The sequence below is a fragment of the Emydura macquarii genome, unplaced genomic scaffold (assembly GCF_026122565.2).
Source record: "Emydura macquarii macquarii isolate MOO-44397 ecotype Brisbane River unplaced genomic scaffold, CSIRO-AGI_Emac_v2 contig_1390, whole genome shotgun sequence".
Taxonomy (NCBI): domain Eukaryota; kingdom Metazoa; phylum Chordata; order Testudines; family Chelidae; genus Emydura; species Emydura macquarii.
In genome coordinates, this window is record NW_027131527.1 from 25,062,896 (window position 1) to 25,082,603 (window position 19,708).

The following is a 19,708-nucleotide window of genomic DNA, read 5'->3' on the forward strand; positions in this document are numbered from 1 at the left end:
TCCTTGAGTGCTCCATAAGCATCTCGATCATCCAGTGGCCTGCTTACTGTTGTACTTAAAACAATATTTGCTATTAGTTTTGTGTCTGTAGCTAGTTGCTCTTCAAATTCTTTCTTCACCTATCTTATTATACATTTACACTTGACTTGCCAGAGTTTATACTTAGTTTTATTTTCCTCATTTTCCTTATTTGACTAAAAGTTTTTAAAGGAAGAATTCTTGCGTCTAACCACCTGTTTTACTCTGTTTTTTAACCATGGTGGTGTTTTTTTGGTCCTCATTGTTTTGTTTTGTTTATTTTGTGGTGTACATTTAGTTTGAGCTTCTATTAGGGTAGTTTTAAAATAGTGTCCATGCAGTGTGCTGGCATTTCACTCTTGTGACTGTTCCTTTTAATTTACTTTTAACTAGCTTCCTCATTTTTGAAGTTAAATGCTGTTGTGGTGAGATTCTTTGGCATTTTTTCCCCTACAATGATTTTAAATGTAATTACATTATGGTCGCTATTGCTGAATGGTAATATCTGTCACATGGTAGTTTTTAATATTTTTACATCCTACTATAAAGAGATTTTTGAAAGGCGTGGTGCACATTTTTCCACTTATTTGTAATCTTTTTGGGGGACTTGAAATTTACCACATGTGAATCTGATGGGATTATTATTTAAACTTTTAGCAGATAGCTTGTTGTATCAACTGGCTCCAAAGATTGGATTCTTAGCAGATATAAGTGTACACAGAGTTCATGAGATCTAGGTTTTGATGGCTGAACACCCATATGCAGTTTCAAAAACTAAAATGATCCTGCAACCCCCCCAAACTCTGACTTAAAGTAGCTACAGAATTTCCCGTGTACCAATCAACCCAATAATTTTCACTTAGCTTTACTCAAAAACCAGGAAATCCAGGTTACATGGTCTATATAAACATATAACTAAGCATATATATATATATATATATATATATATATATATATATATACACACACACACACACACACACATAAGTATCTTTGCTGTAACTGTAGTTCTTTGTCCCAAAGATCCTCAGGACCAGATAACGGTTCAAATGATCATTCTGTTAGTTTCAGAAACAGAATATAATGTTGAATGCATTATTCTAAAAATCTGACTCCTCTTATTTGGAGGCTCTAATAGAGGATCCAGTAAGTGAAAGAAATAAAAATACAGTTGGAAACCTCAGTCCTTCTGGTTGTCATTTAGCACCAAGCCCTAATAGTCATCTTCTTTTTAAAGGGTTCTGACTCAATGCATGGAGTGCAGACATATGCCCAGAGTAGAAAATTATGCCAACAGTATTCTTTAAGAACTATCGTCGTCATGATAAATAACCTTTCTTTCCTGATTCTAATTCTGTAGGTCACATTCAACATTTTTCTTTGCCTGTAATTATTAATTTTTTGTTTGTGTAGTGACCACAGTGTATTTGGTATTGTACAAGATGCAACGATAGAAGGGCTGTGTTCCAATTTTGCAACCTAAAAGACTGACACAGAGAAGATAGGATAACTTTAAATTTGTTTCTCTCTCTCTCTCTCTCTCTCTCTCTCTCTCTCTCTCTCTCTCTCTCTCATATTCATATATATATATATATATATATATATATATATATTTAAAATTTTGTATTTGTGGACATAAGGAGGATTTGAATGAAAATGGACTGTAGCTCTATAAACTGCTATTTGAATCAGAGCTTGTCTTATACATTGATCGTGAGACAGTCATATAATGTATGGGGCAGTATGAGCTGAAGGACAGAAATGGAAGTATGTGATTATATCTTTATATATATTGTTTTCTTTGAGGCTTTACAAAGTTGTTAGTGGCCTGTATAAAATATTGTATATCCTTGCAATTGTGTCTGACAAGTGCTTGACAATCAGAATGATAGCGTAAGAGAACATATTTCTTTTGCTATTATTTGCAGTTGGTGAAAATGACTTTAGAATGCAACTGGTCAGATCCACTAGTGGAATTGCAGACATTGACACGACTTACACATTTTGCATATGTATCAGATGACCATGAAATAGTGATGACTTGTTCCCAAAGAACTTTGCAATTAGATGATGCAATGTTTTATGATACAGATGTGAAGAAACATGAAATGTAAGTATAGAGGATTTTCCATTATAACATAAAATAACTTTAAAACATTCAGTAAGATATGTAAATGTTTGTGATTTTTATAACTGAAATTGTTAAAGATAAGGATCTGGTTTAAAGAGGAAAAAACTACATTTAAGAGTAAAAGCTGAAACTTCCCTCTTTCACTCATTCTATTGTGATTAGCAGTTCCAGCACTGTTTGAGTGTTGAGGACTAGATTGTAATCCTACTGTGACCCGACTGAGCCTAGGGTAGCCCACCTGAAAATGCCAAGGTCAAGGGAAGCTGCAAAAGGAGAGCAGATTCTTCCCAAACTGATGGCTAAAACTGCAGTTAGATTCACCAACCAGTTGCAAACAGTGCCTCTTGTTGCCCACACTGGTTATCAAGAAGCTAAAACAAATAGTTACACAGCCCCCTTTATGGCAATTCAGTCTCTAGCCTCCAATTAGCATTAGTTCCAGTAAAGAGTAAGTTATTTAAATTCTATTCCCTTTACCAAAAATGTTCTCCTGATCCCCAAAGGTCAGCCACATTATCAAATCATTGTAAGTTTGGATCTTACCCAAAATACCACGCTGCCAGCCAATCCTTTAGTAACTAAAACTAAAGGTTTATTATAAATGACTTTGAAGTCCATATATATCAGATTCTCAGCAGAATTGTGGAGTTTGCAGGCTTGTACAGTTCCTCTGGAGTAGTACTTGGATGGGTCTCAGTCCTTTGTTTCACAGCTTCAGTTGTAGATGAGTTGATCCAGAAGTAGGAAGCAGGAATGAAGACAAAGTGGGGGTGGTGTAGCTGCCTTTTATGTTCCTTTGTCATGTGGCTTGTCCCAACCACAGCTAAACAGCACATGGCATGGAAAAGCCTCAGAGTCGCCTGTCCATAGGCATGTTCTTACATGCCCTGGTGATTTATAAGGTGTAACTGCTGGGTTCTTTCATTGGATTCATTGTTCCTTTGAGTTCTCTTGATGGGCCATTAAGCAGGCTTAGTGCTACTGTGGTCCTGTCTGGGGTGTCACCCAGAAACACAGCACAAATTGAAAAACAAATATGCCATACATATTTAGAACTTACAATACAAAATTGACACATACATATAAACGTGCTTACCATTCTTAGCGAATTATAACCTTTCCAATGGTATCTGACATGGCATAGCTTGTATGAATTATTGTAATTTTACAATATAGATCTCAGTATTATTAGAAATGATTACCCCTAATCCAGACAGCGTCACACCTACAGTGTAGCCTGAGTAAGGGGGCAATGCAGGAAGCAGATTGTGAGTCCTGGACTCAGTTCAGGAAAACATTTAAACACATGCTAAAGTTTCACTGAAGTGAATCATATACTTAAGATTAAGCATGTGCTTAATGATTATCTAAACTGGGGCCTTTAACACTCACAATCTTGTTTCTGTTTTCACTTCATTCCAGGGGGGAGGTAATCTCTGCTGGCCCTTCTGGTGATGTGGATTGTGTTCCTCAGTGCACTGCATTTGATGCATGGACTGATTCTGTTTGTGGGTGGTGCCAAGACTGCCCACATCTCTGCTCATCCATTGCCTGCCCACTTCTGTAGGAGGAGGAAGAATAGCCCAGTGGCAGCTACTCTTTCCCTCCAGAGGTTCTGGAGATGGACGTAGCCCCTTATAAAGTGGGCTCTTCGTGTTCCATTACTCTCCTCAGCAGTCATGCAGCAGGCCCAAGATTAGGACCTGGAAGATTTTATATGTCATTTATGTTGCAATACCTAGGTGCAATGAGAATGTTAAGAAATGAGTTGCAGTCTGAAAACTGGCTTCGTATCTGGGGATAAGGCAACTTCCACACAAGGCTGAGGATCTGCTGATGTAGTCCTATCGTCCACAAAGGCAGATCCCCAGATTTAAATATGCAACCCAAAGAGGGAATGTGGTTTGACCAAACATGGATGAAATCTGCCTGATTAATAACATTGTTTTTTATACTGACAGGAAAAAAATAATTCTGGATGGAAAATTTTGAGCGTAATTAAATGCCGACTTTAACTGGAAAAACTCTTTATCATTTGCAGCCATTCACTGGGAAATTGACTTTCTACATTTTTTCAAATCTTTCACCTAAATGAGATAATACAATATATAGGGCTCTTGAATATCATAGAGAGAGACCAGCTCTCTGAAGGCTTTTTAATCCATGAATCAATGACTAGATAAAATATTTTCATCTTCGACACATAATTTTAGTCCAGGATTCCTCATGCTTTTGTCCTGTATAAATGAAAGCAATACTCATTTTTCATTCTTTGTATGGTAAAGAGCAACATTAGGGCAAAATAGGGCTTATAATTTTGCTTTGGTTTGCATTTTTTCAGTTGTAAAACTGAACTGTGGAACACTAGTGAACTCTGGTGGTCATAACCATTGTTGCATAATAGTTTTTGCTATAAATGGTAGATGCTAAGCCAGATGGACCTGGGGATGCAGTAAAAGTGAGTTCCTTTTGAAAAATGTTCTTTTTATTCTCTCCTATGCATACAGTTGTTTTTTAAGTTTGCATAATATAGATACAAGAGAATATTTTTTTCTGCAAAAATACATATATTAACATTTTTCTCTTAAAGCTTTGAGATCCAAATGTCTCAGAATGGAACATTTTTACCTGATTATTTCCTTCCTGGGATTGATCTCTCCTTCATTCACCCCACCCTGAATAAATTCACAGGGGAGAAGATCAGAAGTGGACTCCTGGAGCCTTGTCCATAGTTCTATTGTTTAAAGTTGCTAGCTAAATTTAAAGTTATCCACTAACACATTTCAGTGTTTTATGCAACCATGGAAATACTCTGCAGTGGGCAGGCTAAAAGGTGTGACTTAGCCTGAAAACCCCTATACAAGTCTGGATAGTGTTGTGTGCATTAGAGCGTGCTGCATTAATGGGGGGGCGGATCAATCCCAGAAGAAACTAGAAGGATAACAAATTTTCTATGCTGGTTTGTTTTGTTCTTTAAAAAACACACAAATGTTAGACTAGCTATATCACAAAAAACCCTGAGTTAAGATTTTGTTTGACTTGGATTTTGATTGTGGATAAGCAGGTGATCAATGCAAATGTATTTTCTCTATCTAATTAATGTAAATGTTGTTATCCCTAATATGACTACAGTATTCTCTAATAAAACCAGAAAGGTAGAGTATAAAAAGTATAGAGTAATATTTGATTGAAGCTACACAGCATATAAGTTTCATAATTAGATATCTGATTATAAAAAAAAAAGTTTTCAAATTTAGTTTTTAGTTCTAGTAGAAATTGAAAAAAGGTTTTTACGTACAAAGGCTATAACAACACCGTTTTGTAAAAAACAAAGACTGTAGGCATCAGTCAATGGGAATGGATGTATTCTTAGTCTATAAGATTAGAACATGTCATGAATTATTTGTCTTTTTGCAGGCATGATTACACAGCGAGACAAGAAACGTTAAGCATTGCTGCTTGTATACAGGGAAGGAGTATAATGGAAAATTTGGCTGGAAAAAAACATTTGCGCTTAGCAGCATCGAAAGCCTTTGTTCAAAGTGCAAGGTATATTGTATTTTGATGGCACACGGCGTAATAATCTAAAGAAGCTTTAATTTTTGATAGAATTCAAATTTTGGAGCCAGATCAACATATTCTTCTTTCCTAAGAAGTGGCTTAACTGCAAAATGTTGTGGGCTGAAATACTTAACAAAGGATCTGGTGAGATCTTCCAATTCAGAAAAATACTGAACACTCGTGTCTCCCATATATCTGGATCCTGGAGCTTCAAAATTAGTATCTTTAAAGGTACCCCTAGTCATTGAAGGCGAAGCCACAGATCCGAAGCGAGAGAGAACCCATTATCTAATACCTGTAGGAAATAGCAGTACTGGGGACAGTAAATAATATCAATCTTCCAAACAAAAGAAGGAAATAATTGATTCCACTGGCAATCAAAAGTAGACTGGATTTGAATTTTTAATATATGAGAATCTGAAAGTCTTACCTGAGACTGCGAATATTCCAAAACTTTCCCTTCCATCAACTATTAAAAAGTGTATGATGGGATAAATTAGAGCAACCATTGCAACAGAATCATTAGGGGATATCTGGTTAAAGCAAACAATTCTGTGCTCCTTTAAGAGCAAATGATGAACAGAGACTTCTTCATAAAAAATCTAGTATTCTGTAGAGAGATGGGCATAGGTAGACAGCTGGACAGAGATTGTAGAGGGAGGCAAGAAATATTGCTCGCAAAACATTGGCTATAATAATAAATCAAGTGACAAGTTATAAGAAGGGATTACAGACCTTGAAAAAATGCTAAAATTGCATAACTTTGCCAAACGCTATGACCATTCTGGTAAACATAGTGAGGAAGCTCTAGGGATCACCATCTGGTAACAGTCCATTACTTTAAAAGATTCTCATTTCCAGCTAGATGATGGGATTTAAGCCACTTATTGGAAAGATGGCATGGTACCACAACTGGGGAGAATTATTAACTTCAGGACACCAAAATAGTAATTGTGCGGAATAGTGTCACAGAAACTATTCTTGTATGGAACTAGGGACATTCATGTTATGTCCTCATATTACTTTATTTCATCAGAACCACATAGTAGTTTGAGTTATTTTTTTAAAAAATGTTACTGTAATGAGAAATTAACATGGTTGGGAGATGAAACACAATAGCTTATAAATAGTGAGCTTTATTCTGACTCCCAAACATAATTTCAAAAGTTTTAGTAGTAAAGACTCTTCAAATGGTGTTACAATTAAATATAACAAATACATGTTAATTGCATCATATAAAAGTATATCTTTTTACTTATTTCTTACTGCTGCTGTTTGTGAGTATGAACATATTCATTACTCAAAATAAAAAATGCTTTCTATAGTGAGTTAATTCAAAGCCTCTCACCTCTGGGGGACATATATAAATCCTGATTAGGACACAAAGGGAGCTGAGTTGGGTGATTTCATGATTGTTTAGCAGATATTGACTACAACATGCAGGTTAGCATGAATGGCAGTCTTTTCTCAGTTCAATTATCCTTTTCTCCCTCAGATATGCAGGTGAAACAGGAAACTGTGCCCTTGTAATGCTGGCAGCAAGACACTTCTGGAATGCATGTTTACCTTTTATAGGTTCTCCATTAGACAGAGAACAGCTTAAAGAGCCTACAGAAACAATTCTCAAAAATATTATTAAAGCAGAATCTAAAATTAAGCAGGTAAGAATATCTAATAAGGAGCATTAATGTATTTTTGTAGTATTTAATGACCAGTTGTGATTTTTGAAGCAAAATTTTGCTTCACTCTGAAACTATGAAACTATTACTTCAGGATTTTATTTCCTGGGGGAGGGAGAAGACGTCAAATCTGTCAATCTAAAGTATCTTTCATGAGCACTTAAATTCTCTGTCATCTGCACACACGTCCACCCTCCTCATCCATAGCCTCTCAATTAGAACTGTTTTCTTCGAAAAGATTTTGCTGCAGGTTAGGACTTTCAGATGTCCCATTCTGAAGCTTACAAAATAAGATTAATAGAAAATATTATTATAAGAAAATACAGGGGGGAAAAAGTTACTTGCAAATTGCTGGTGTGAGTAGATCGTATTGCTCTTGATCTACAGGACATCGTCAAACCGCAAAATATCTGATTTCACTTCCACCTTCCTGAAACAGTCCTTATATCACATACTTTCTTCAGATGGGACTGGTATTCAACAAAATATTCAATAGTTTTGAGGGGAAAACTGTAACTGAAAGGGTTTTAAAAAACAATAATAAAATGAAATACTTTTTAAACCTTTTCAGTAAAATCTCTTACGCACTGTGAAATAGGTATCTTTCTAATTACCATTTGGTAAGTAGGTAGATAGGAAATACTTGCTGCATAATAGACTGTATCACATTAATTTTCTTCAAATCTCAAAGTCATAGAGTTTAAGGCCTGAGGGGACCATCAGATCATCTTCTGATATGTGCACACTGTCATGTTGAAACATAACCATGTATTTCATAGAATCATAGCATTGGAAGGGACCATGCGAGGTCATCTAGTCCAGTCCCCTGCTCTTTATTGAGACATTTTTCTTTTCTATTTTTGTACTTCAAAAACACCTGGAGTTTTTAGAATTCTCTCTTTAGACAACTAATATAACTTCCACTGAAGTCTTTCCATTCACTTCAGTGCGTTTTGCATCAGGCCCTTAAAAACTTGTTCATATCTTTTGCAGTTAGGCTGAGCAATATCAGAGTGTGCCATTTCAGTCTCACGCTGCGTCTTAGATCATGTGATAACAGAGTGTGGAATAAAGAACAGAAAACTGTATTTTATTTCCTCCCCAAATAATATATAAATCACTAATAATCAGAAGCGATGTCTGGTCTGCTTATTCAGTGATTAGAAGTCAAAATTGATGAGTATCACTCTACTTGAAAGTATAATGATGTGAACAATTTTAAACTTAAAGGAGTTTGGATGGTTTATAGATAAGGTGCCATTAGATGCTTTTTGCTAAGAGTCTGGTTATTTACAGAGCTTAATAAGGCAATATATTTAAAAATGATAAAAGGAAATGCTTTTTTATACAACACATAATTAGCCTATGGAATTCATTGCCAGAGGATATAATTTGGGCTAAAACCTTAATAGGAATCATAAAAAAAAAAAAAGGTTTGGACATTTATGTGGGTCATGAAAATATCCACAATTATACATTAGACAGAACAAAACCTTTTTTTTTTTTTTTTTTAAAAGAAAGGTTATAAACCCTCATGCTTCAGAGCATATGTCAGTCACTAACTGACTGTGGTTAGTTGCCCCTACAGGCAGGTCAGTCCATAGTTGTCCACTTCAGGATTTCTTTGAAGCATATTGTACTGGCTACTATCAGAGACAGAAAATAGTGTACACTAACCACTTTCATATACTGATTCAGTATCGTAATTCCTATGTTCCTAAGATATATGTCAGGAGGGCAAGGTAATACAGTGGTCCAACACTGCAAAGCACAGTTGGCAGCTAATTTAAGATGTGTACCACCCTGAAAAGGTGGGTGGTATCTGAATCAAAACAAAATTTGAGGATGAGATTAGGAAAAACACTGCTAAGGATTAAGAGCTTTAAAAACAAGTGTCCTAGCTTAGTCCACCAATTTACTATGAGCTATGTTGGAGTTCTCCTCAATTCTCTGGGTAAAACTTAGAAATTCCATCACTTACTTCTAGAATGGTCCTTGAGGATAATAATCTAACAGTTGTCCAACAGCTGTAACTCTAGTTTAGAAAATTTGCTAGTGTAAATTTACTATGTAGTTTGTGGTCTGTACACCAGCAGAATCATAATTTTTGGGTTTGCATGTGGAAACAACCAGACACTTAAAGAATATTATCTTTGGAGTTGGCCACATTGGAAAAAAGATTTTAAAAAATCCATCCAAAAATCACTTCTTTCTGAGATATTTGTGGTGATCCAGTTACATAACCAAAGCCAGCTAAGCCAAGACAGGATTGACGGTATCTAGTTACCTCAAGCAACATTATAGTATGGGAATGTATGACATAGCTCATTGTATTAATCAGTGCAATTGTGTAATACACCATGCCATTTTACGAATATCAGAGGATTGGTTAAATTTTCTCATCCCTGCTTGTCACATTATTACTGTAACTTTCGTATTCGAAACCTTGATTTGGGGGAAAATAATCGTAGTAGTTTTCAACTATTAGTTTTCAACTCCCTATGCTTATTAACTGACATAATCACCCTCCCAATTAACAATTATTAATGTTAAGTTAAATTCAGTTACAATATTTAAACTATTAATACAATATCTATATGTAGAAAACAATAGCAGTGCCTGAAGAATTGTAATAACAAAAATGTAAGGACAGTGTATTTACTTTTTCTTTTTAGGAAACAGAAAATATGTTGCAGCTTCATCAGTGGCCTGCAAAGGATTTTCAAAGTAGTGGATCATCAGAAGGACATTTTCTCCCAGGCATGTATTTTATTCTTGTAGCCTAATATTTCTGTGAGATGGCTGCACTAATCTCACAATATTAATATATAATTTGAATGTATTTCAAAGGTACTGAAGAAGATCTGACGTTAAGAACATCCCTCTATGGGTTATTATTCCACATGTATGCTGATAAAAGTGATTGGGAGACAGGGCTAAAAGTGTTAGATGAAGCCATTCAAGTTCTGCCTCGAACTAAACATAGACTGTAAGTAGGTTGATCTCTCTTTTTTACTGAAGCATTTTAAGTATTCTGACTCTTGAGAAATAGAAAAATATGGATGATATTTGAATATATATTTTTACATTTATATATTTATAAAATTGTATAAAGGTTGCCCTTTCTGTTGAGTTGACAATGTTTATAACAGAAGACAATATTGTGTCTTTTCCTTGCTTTTTGATGCTGCTTTTGAGTATCAAAGAAAGGATTGATCTTTGACTGCTTCTTATAATTAAAATGTTTATAATGTTTGTGTATGTCATCTTTAGAAAAGCTCATAAGTAGGTACTTTTCAACTGTTTGATTATGGAGATGGATCTTTCTTTGCTCTGTTTCCTTCTTTTCTAATTACTATCTGAAGTCCAGACTTTAAAAGTAAGAAGTTGTAAGAAAAGCTTTTTAGATGTTATCGCAGGATAAGTTATGAGTCAAATAGCCCATTGAAATGAAGTTGAGCTAAGGAGAATGGGATCTCAGGCAGCTTAGTCTTCCCTCGATATGTATGTGTACCTCTAATTTAGACTTTGTGCTCCTTTTGGACACTATTGTAATAAAACAATAATATTAATATATGATCCCAGTTTTTTCTCCCAGATGTTATGCTGCATTTTTCATTGAGAGTTCTACACATAGAACATGTAGAATATAGAGCCATGTTTTAACTTCTCCAGATCCCTTTTTTATTATTTCTTTGTCCTGAATGGTTTTCATGGCACCTGTCTATTTAATATCATCTGCCAAGTTAGGAATTTGCTTAATGATATGTTACTTCTCTAAGTAAACCCGCCAGACATTATAGTTTGTCTGCAGCTTAACCAGTTAAGATAGTATACCATCAGAGGTACATTTCACATTTCTCCATTAAGTTCTTATGTCCCTTGTTCCTGACTTTGAGGTCAGGTCTCTTCATTACAGTGGATGCAGCTGAAGCTGTTTTGCAGGGGGTTGACTCCTAATATATGTTGTTTCATTTTTTAAGTTAAAATACTATATTTAAAATATTATATTTATCCTTCCTTTTATTTAAGGACCAAGCTTATTGAACATCAAGGCATGTATCGTCTGGTTGAAGGATGTTATTTGGCTAATAAATTCATAAAAACGTATTTGAATGATTAGTTATTATTCAGTTTGTTTTGCAAAAAAATCCATGGGAATATTTATGTCTAAATGTGGTGCTTGGGGCAGGGTTACAGTTTCACATGTTTCAATGTCTATTTCATGTTAGATGACAGAGAGAAGGGTGGAGGGAGGGGTATTGCTGCTTTTTAAATAAAATAACAGAAATCTGGATTTTCCCTAGCTGTAATCTACTTAGGATAAAACTCTAAAATTAGATCCTCCAAAGACTTACACAGAGACTTAAGCACAGAGCTATGACAATTAACACTAGTTGAGGATCTCATTGATGTCAAAGGAACAGGTCACAATGGATAAGGTTACATGTGCATCTTTGCAGGTTCAGGGTCTAACTTATTTTCTAAACTTAAGGTTTTTAAATGTCCAGAGGAGCAGGCAATTAACTTCACTATAAAGAAAGATGAACAGTGAAGAGCAGTTACCTTCACAACTGTAACATACCATACATCATTTTACAGATAAGAAATTGATTAATTTCAAAACCTTTTTTTTTTTTTTTTTAGCCTAATTTTCAAACATATGGTTATAGTGAAGGCAAGACTTGGACGTAACTTTATGATGGACATTCAGAAATTCAAGGATGAAAGTGAGGACTATTTGTCACATATGTGGCATCGTCTGGCACCAATCTCCAAAGACATTGTTGGGCAGTTAACCTGTTATCAGAATGCCATTGAAGCTTTACAGGTCTCCTATGTTGTTAATTTTAATAGATTCCTAATAGAATATAATTTTAAGTGCATAATTTGAAAGTATGAGACGATATATGCCTATATTTTTAAAGGTGGTTTGTGAGATAATATTCCAGGAGGTACAAAGTCATCCTTCTCTAAAGCAAGTAATACAATATTTATAATTGTCAGCTTTTTCTTCATTTAATTTGAACTTTGCCCACCCTCCAGAGGTAAACAGTCTATAGCAAAGTGGATCAAATGTTAATTAGAAAAGTATTCATAGATGCTGCCAAAATTGTGGCCAAAGACATAGAGACCCCTTCCAAAATGCCCGTGGAAATATCCTGATGAGAACCAGATTTAACCCACATCAAGATTTTAAATACAACACCTTGCCATTGTTAGTTTCCATTCTTTAGGTTCCTTTTTTAGTCTTCTTCTCCCGGTCCTCCATTCTACTGTCTCCCTGCTTAGCTCCTTCCCAATGGTAATTGACTGATAATGAGTAAAAGAGAAGAATTTTTTTACATGATTTAATTTCTTTGATTAATGTCTCCATCACTCTAGAATTAAACATAATTACGTAAAGCATTAACTGCATGTTCATTTAGTATTATTTGCCATCATAGTTTAAAATAGTTCAATTTAATAGAAGGACTAAATGTCTGCAGGTGATTTTGTCAGTTAGTTAATTTGGCATGGGTTATTCTTCACAGCTTTGAAATTACTTTTCTGATGGAAAGCCAAATGGGTGTAGTTTAAGTCCTGGGACTGTCTGTCAACACATTTGAACTACTGCTATTGAAACTGCCTGGTCTTTCTCAAGGAGGAAAGAGCCCCACAGTAACTAATTGATGGAGACTTTAATAAAAGAAAAGAAATTAACCAATACTGATTTTTTTATTACATTGAATTAGAAATTTTCCCTGATTAAGCAATGTCAGTAAATTGCTTTCTATTTATTTAAAATTAATTTTTTGCTTCTAAAATACTAATGACAAATCTATATAGATCTTAGTGTCAGTAATTAGATGTTACAAACTACAATATAAGAACTAACTCATGCTGTCTTTTCTATAGAAACAAGAAAGTGAATGGCAGAAAGTTGATTATCTAATGGAATTTGCAGAATGGTTATACTGCAATCAGTTTCCTCTTAATGATGCTATTAAACATCTGGACTGGGCAGTAGAAACCTTGCTGCATATGAAACTTGCCCCAGGACCTCTTGAGGAAGAAGGTGTGTAAATGATGTACTTATCCTTCAAAATAATTTCAGTATATGAAAGCGGTGTATGCTTTTTGTCTTACTACTTTTTACAAGATAAAAGCATATGATCATTTTCAGTATATAAAAAGACCTTCTATAGTACATATGTCTTAATCTATAAAATAGTTAAAGAGGAAGTTAAAATGAAAATCTGAGCTCCTTCACTTAAGGCCTGATTCAAAACTCACTGAAGTCAATAACTTCAGTGGACTTCGTACCAGGCCCTTAAAGAAATCACTGAACAAACGGAACATGTTGACACACAGATAGGTGCCAGAGACTCTCAAAGAACCAGTGTTGATGTGGTAAGTAACTGGTTTGTATCCATTTTGCAGATGGCAAAATGAAGACTTAGAGAGACTGTCACTTGCCCATGAAGTGTTTGCCTAAATCCCATTTTAAAACATGATTGTCAATGGGACTTCAGCCTCCACAGCACCAGCTGTGAAAAAGCAACTTAGGCTCCTAGGTCTCTAGGGTCTTTTGAAAAGTTTACCCTTTGTAACATTCACATTACTAATGCCTCAGTGACCAGTTTTGATAGAATGTTCCAGTCTAATTGAAGAAAGAAATTAATTTCTAGAAGAATGTGTGATATTAACGGACATCTCCTCCACTTTTGTCTTCTTTCATGTAGATAGATGAGATGGGTCAAAAGAACAAGTGGTGTGATGCAGTTGTGAAAGATGCATGATTCCTCTGCTAAGACTGCCATAATTAAAATGTCATTGATAATGTTCTATTCATGTTTTTCTTTAAATATTGCTAACCATTGTTTGTATAATGGCAATTTAAAATTAATCTCTATTTTTTCATGATATTTCCCTTCCTTTCCACATAATCTTGCTAGTTGTTGATGAATGCTGTGTCCCTTTCATCAGTTCTCTTTTAGAAGAAAAGCATTAACCATTTTGTATAAAAATATATATAGATAGATTTTCATGGATTTTGAAAACCACTGAACAAGAAAAAACAGATCAAATTATGAACTTATTAAAGTTGTCCCTGCCTTTTTAGGGGAATGCAGATATTTTTGTTAAAATCTCAGATCTCACAATCTTCCACGTTGAACTAGTAATGCTCAGAATTTACTGGATATGCACGCAGATTTTGCCACTTTATCAGTGACTGCCATGGACTCCTTTCTGGCTCAATGTAATGTCATTACACTGAGACTTTGCATTGTGCATTGCAACAGAATTCTACAATTACACTACCCTGCTTTAAGATGAAAGCCCTCTAAACCCCTTATATTTGAACAGAAATTAAGAGAATCAGAGAGGTATGGGAAGTCTCTAAAAGTGTTTGAGCTTTATGGGGCACCTATAACATGATTACGATTTCACAATAAAGCAAAGAAGAGGATGCCAGGTTGGTTAAGTAACAGTTAGAGCAACATTATATTGCCCTCTTAAGGGGCCTCAGAACCTTATAGGTTGCTTTAACAAGGCACAGTTAGGTAAGGGTACCTTTACTCTGAATTTCTTTGCTTTATCATTGCTTAGAGTTCATTTAAATACATTTTTATGTTTTTATTAATAATGGAAAATATGGTATAAGTAATATTACATTATCATAGTAAGGTCATCTTTGGTAAGTTGGATTTCCATTTTTCTAATAATGTCATCTTGTCAATGGATTCTTTTTAATTTCCACTGCAGAAATGCAACATTAAATAAGACTTTAAATACTGTACAATGTCACACCATGGTGTTTTTTTAACAGAGAAAACCATCAAACAAGAAATAACATCTCCAGCAAAGCTGAAGGTAGACTTTGGGATAAACGTTATGATTCCCCAAATTGTTAATGAAGATTTAAGAAACATAAGGCAATTGGAAGCTTTGTTTAGAGCACATACCTTAATGGCTGTAATTTCTGGCCATAGTTCACCTTATCATCAACAACACTGTTTGATGGCTTATGCTTACATCATTCATATCTGGCAGGTGAGAAGATAAATTAAATGTGGTTGGCATATTTTTATTTAATATATGAATACATCGTGAGATAATATTTTGTTGTTTTAACTGTCTTTATTATAATATATCCAATTTTACAATATAATTAGGATATAGTTTTACTGTTTCTAAGCATTAAACTAGAAAATTATCACAAGAAACTAGAGAGGACCTCTGTGTAGTTCAAGTTCTTCCAACAGCCAATTGGTAGAAAGACATTGCTCAGTTAAAGACCATTACTCTCTATTGGTATGTATATTCTTTGGAGCTTGGGCTTACACTTTTTCTACCAATGGTTTCTAAACTTTACTATCTAAATAGTCAGGGTAGATAAGAACCATGATTGGGGATTTACCAAATTCACAATACTAATTGTGAAGAACAATAATTATAGATAGGTAATGTCTGAGATCATTTCAAAGAGTGTGTCATTTAACTTAAAGGAATTATCTAACTTAACTCAATTCACAAGGTTTATTTAACTATCAATTAAATTTTGTGATGAAAGCATACCACGCTAATGTTCACTGAGTGTTGTTAATTCTCTAAAGTAATCGCTTCTGGCTGTTCTGCAGCATTTTAAATCAAATTGAATGCACCTCATTAAATGTTATATTCTCTCATTGATATGGATGCCTAATTTCCAGTGACATTTATGGTGAACATCAAAAGGACTCTACTGCATGTTAAATTTTTGAAATTTATTTAAATCTTTGAAGTGGTGAAAGTTGTGCTTGTTCTCACTATTTGCCACATACCATTATAAGTACCTGAGCGGTGTGGGCGAAAGATTTGTAAAGTGAAGCTGGTATCCATATCAGTGTGTTCTAGTTGTCTATTACTGTTTTTCCAGTGATTACAAATGCTGGTAATTGCTCAATATAAAAGCTTGCAGCTGAATCCTGCTACATAGCTGTGTTGCTAATTGTCAGACCTTCATTATGAAATTAGCTTGGACCATAGAATATATAAAAATTTGGAAAACAAGGATTTTAGAAAACAAAATTCTGACTAACATTTCCAAATTTCACATCATCAGAATTTTTAATATTCCGTACTTGACTAAGAGAAAGAGGATGACTTCAAGATAATACTAGAAGTTGAATAAATATCAAAATTAGCTAGTGTAGCTGTCAGTGTCTGTTATAGGACAATGGCAGTAGCTGTCTATGGGCTAGTGCCTCTAAATCAGTGATACTCAGACCTCAGTGGTTCAGGAGCCAAATTAGTGATCAGCATAACCCAAAAGAGCCACAGCAGTGTGAATTCATTGTTTCATTTACTATAGTACTATATATTCATATTTAAACAGTATGATGGGAAATATTTAGCTTATATATTTTTTTCCAGAGCAAAATGACTGACCAGGTATTATTATTATTTTATCAACTACAATTGATTAATAACATATTTAAAGCATCCTGATAGGTTAATAACTTAGATTGGTTAAAAATTAAATCACACAGTGTTTTAATATCATGTGCTGCAAAGAGGCACAGCTCACGGACATATTAAAGAGCCACTTGCGGCTCGCAAGCCTCTGTCTGACTATCACTGTTATAGATGAACATTACTGCGAGATTCAGACTTTCCATATGATATTTTAGGATTAAAAGGAGGTTGTTTATAAAGAGATACAGGAAAGCTTGTTAAACTGTGTGATGTGAGGCTCGGTTGCGATAAAAAGTAGAGCAGATTTGACTGAAGATGAATGAGAAGGACATGTGAAGTCTTTTGAACTCTTTGGGGATCCTAATGCTTGTTTTCATTTCCGGTGAGACTCTCTGAAATGTTAAGACTCTTTAGTAACTATCTGTTAGGCAATGGAGTAATTTCTGAAAGCTTAAATAAAGCCATGACACATATTAGATGCCTTAAAACACACACTGCCTTATGGTAAAGAACCACTGTGAAATCTTGATAGGTTGTGGAACATGTAGCCAGTGTTCCAATATAGTCCAAATGATGTGTTATGAACTTTGATCAGCTCTAACAGAAATTATTGTTCAAAGATCCTACTAAATTACTATTCTAATTATACTTAGTCAAGATCAGTAACAAGAAGAGCTTTAGTAAGAAGTTCTCTCCTTCCTTGAGAATCAGACTATCAAAGCTTTGCTGCCACAAGACAAAGAGAAGGAGAGAGATTTTCTCTAGGTACTTTCAGATTCTGGCGCTTCATATAATGCAGCGTACACTATGCTACATTATACTTTTGCAATAGGGTAGACCGTGAGGAGCATATTATACATATCTTTCATCTGTGCACAGGCTTCCAGTTCATGGTGGTGTGAAAATAAAATGATGATTGTAAAATCCTAAATGATGTAGGTATTTATTTCAGACACTGTGTTCAGTAATAACACTTGACTAATTCCTTCATAAATGCTTGTAGAAATAATCATAATGTGAGGGTTCTAGGAGCCTTTTAGACTTTTTCTCTGTGGGAGTGTAATCTTCAGTCAACGTAAGTGAGTGATTTTATTTCTAGCACTTTAAAGTTAAATAATTGTAATTATTTTTGTCTAGGTTTCATTGTCTACAGCAGGAACTGTTATAAAAGCTTTACCAAAATCCTCACCATCTACTGCTTCTCAGAATGCACAATCAGTCACCCCTAAGAAAGATAAAGGCAAAAATGATGCAAAACAAGTAAGACACTCCTCTTTAGGAAAAATGTAGATTGTATTACTTCAGTAAATAGTGTTTCTGAGATCAGTTCTTCAGGTACAAAATTATAGAGATTAGCATAGGTATCTTTGAATTTTTGTGTCTGTTGGAGAGTACTTCTGAGTCCATGTACTAGATATGCAAAATTAAGCATGTGGATCTGCGGGAGACATCAGTTTACAAATACTTTTTCTTCTGTTTTTTTCCTTTTATGTTTCTTTGGACAAAACCCACCACCTGCTGCTTTCCAGAACCCACAAACAACAACCCCTAAAAAAGACAAAGCCCAAAAGGATGCCAAACAGGTATCTTTCTTCTTCCCTCTTTTGAAACAGCTATGTTTAAATATTTATTTAAAAATGAACTTCTCCCTAAAGAGTTGCTTTAATTAAAGGTACAGTCTTCAGTGGTGAAAGAGAAGCCTAAAAGAAAAGGACCAGTTGAAGCATTACCAGCAAGTGTGGAGGAATGGGCTAGTTATGACTGCCCTGATGAAGTTAGAGACGCTTTTAAACAGGAAGCAAGCTGTTATGTTATTAACCGGGATAATATTCTGGTACCTGTAAGTAAACATTTCAAAATAATTGCTCTACTTTGCCAGTCAAACAGGGGAAAGGCAGCTGGGGGTGGTTGTTAGTGGGTTAGATTGTTGTAATAAACCATAAATCCAGTGTGTCTATTCTGCCTGATTTTTTTGTATCTAGAAAAGTTATTTAGCCTCCTAGGTTTGTCTTTTGAAATTATTATGCAGGTTTCCTTTGAGAATAAGGACTGATTGGTCAGATACAGGGTGATTGCTTCGTGAAAATGTTTACGCCAGTTCACATTCTTTGTTAATACGTATCTTTAAAACAAACCTGTATCTCTTCAGATATTGGTAGAGGTGAATCTTGAGTGGATTTAGGATACTGGCAAGATTTAACAAAAAATATTTAAAACTTTTTTTTCTGCTGTTATTCATCATAATTGAAAACGTACGTGCAACAAATAGTCATTGCATAAGATTTTCTCCATCAGATACAAATCTCCATCAGCTTCATTTTTCTGGCGGATTTTATCCTACATCAGAGAAGATGTGTATGCAAAACATGATGAATCAGATTGAGACCCCGTATTCCCACTGGCTTCACCACTGGGACAGCTCATCAATAGGAGCAAGAGGTTCACAAGTTAATCCATGGGAATTTACACAAATGTATAAATGCTTTGTAGTAATTATGAAAATGCTGATAATAACAGTCATTTTGGTCTGAGGATCTTTTAATTCTTTTTTGAATGTCCCTATGTGTGCTCTACTTCAGGTGAACCTGCATCTTGAGTCTTTGATCAGAGATTTTCGGTAGCAGTGACTGTTTGTAGTTGTTGAACAGCTTTCTTTCTTTAAAATTGTTTTTCTTAATTTGCTGTTCATGCATATTGTTAGATAGTCTTAAGAGTATTTTGCCTTCACTAGTGGTCAATTTGTTGTTAATTTGCTTGGGAATGTCAGCTCACTGAGATTCAAAAAGTGCGTCTCTTGTTGTGAGGCTATTCCAGTCAGCGACAGGCATTGCCAGTGCCTGTGCTGTTTGGGTGATACCCATATTCCTCATAAGTGCAA

At 34.8% G+C, this 19,708-nt stretch overlaps 1 protein-coding gene across 1 annotated transcript in view; it reads left to right on the plus strand.

Moving 5' to 3' along the window:
* The window catches only part of LOC137156182 (cilia- and flagella-associated protein 46-like), a 66,724-nt gene extending 47,487 nt beyond the window's left edge, over nucleotides 1-19,237 (plus strand). Inside the window, exons 22-33 of the mRNA XM_067552917.1 lie at nucleotides 1,947-2,128; nucleotides 5,567-5,698; nucleotides 7,206-7,371; nucleotides 10,065-10,149; nucleotides 10,240-10,378; nucleotides 12,037-12,220; nucleotides 13,288-13,447; nucleotides 15,203-15,426; nucleotides 17,968-18,090; nucleotides 18,360-18,413; nucleotides 18,503-18,670; nucleotides 19,126-19,237. Coding sequence (XP_067409018.1) covers nucleotides 1,947-2,128; nucleotides 5,567-5,698; nucleotides 7,206-7,371; nucleotides 10,065-10,149; nucleotides 10,240-10,378; nucleotides 12,037-12,220; nucleotides 13,288-13,447; nucleotides 15,203-15,426; nucleotides 17,968-18,090; nucleotides 18,360-18,413; nucleotides 18,503-18,670; nucleotides 19,126-19,200 — 1,692 coding nt within the window. The 3' untranslated portion in view covers nucleotides 19,201-19,237. The remainder of the gene's footprint in view (nucleotides 1-1,946; nucleotides 2,129-5,566; nucleotides 5,699-7,205; nucleotides 7,372-10,064; nucleotides 10,150-10,239; nucleotides 10,379-12,036; nucleotides 12,221-13,287; nucleotides 13,448-15,202; nucleotides 15,427-17,967; nucleotides 18,091-18,359; nucleotides 18,414-18,502; nucleotides 18,671-19,125) is intronic.
* The last annotated feature ends 471 nt before the right edge of the window (nucleotides 19,238-19,708 follow it).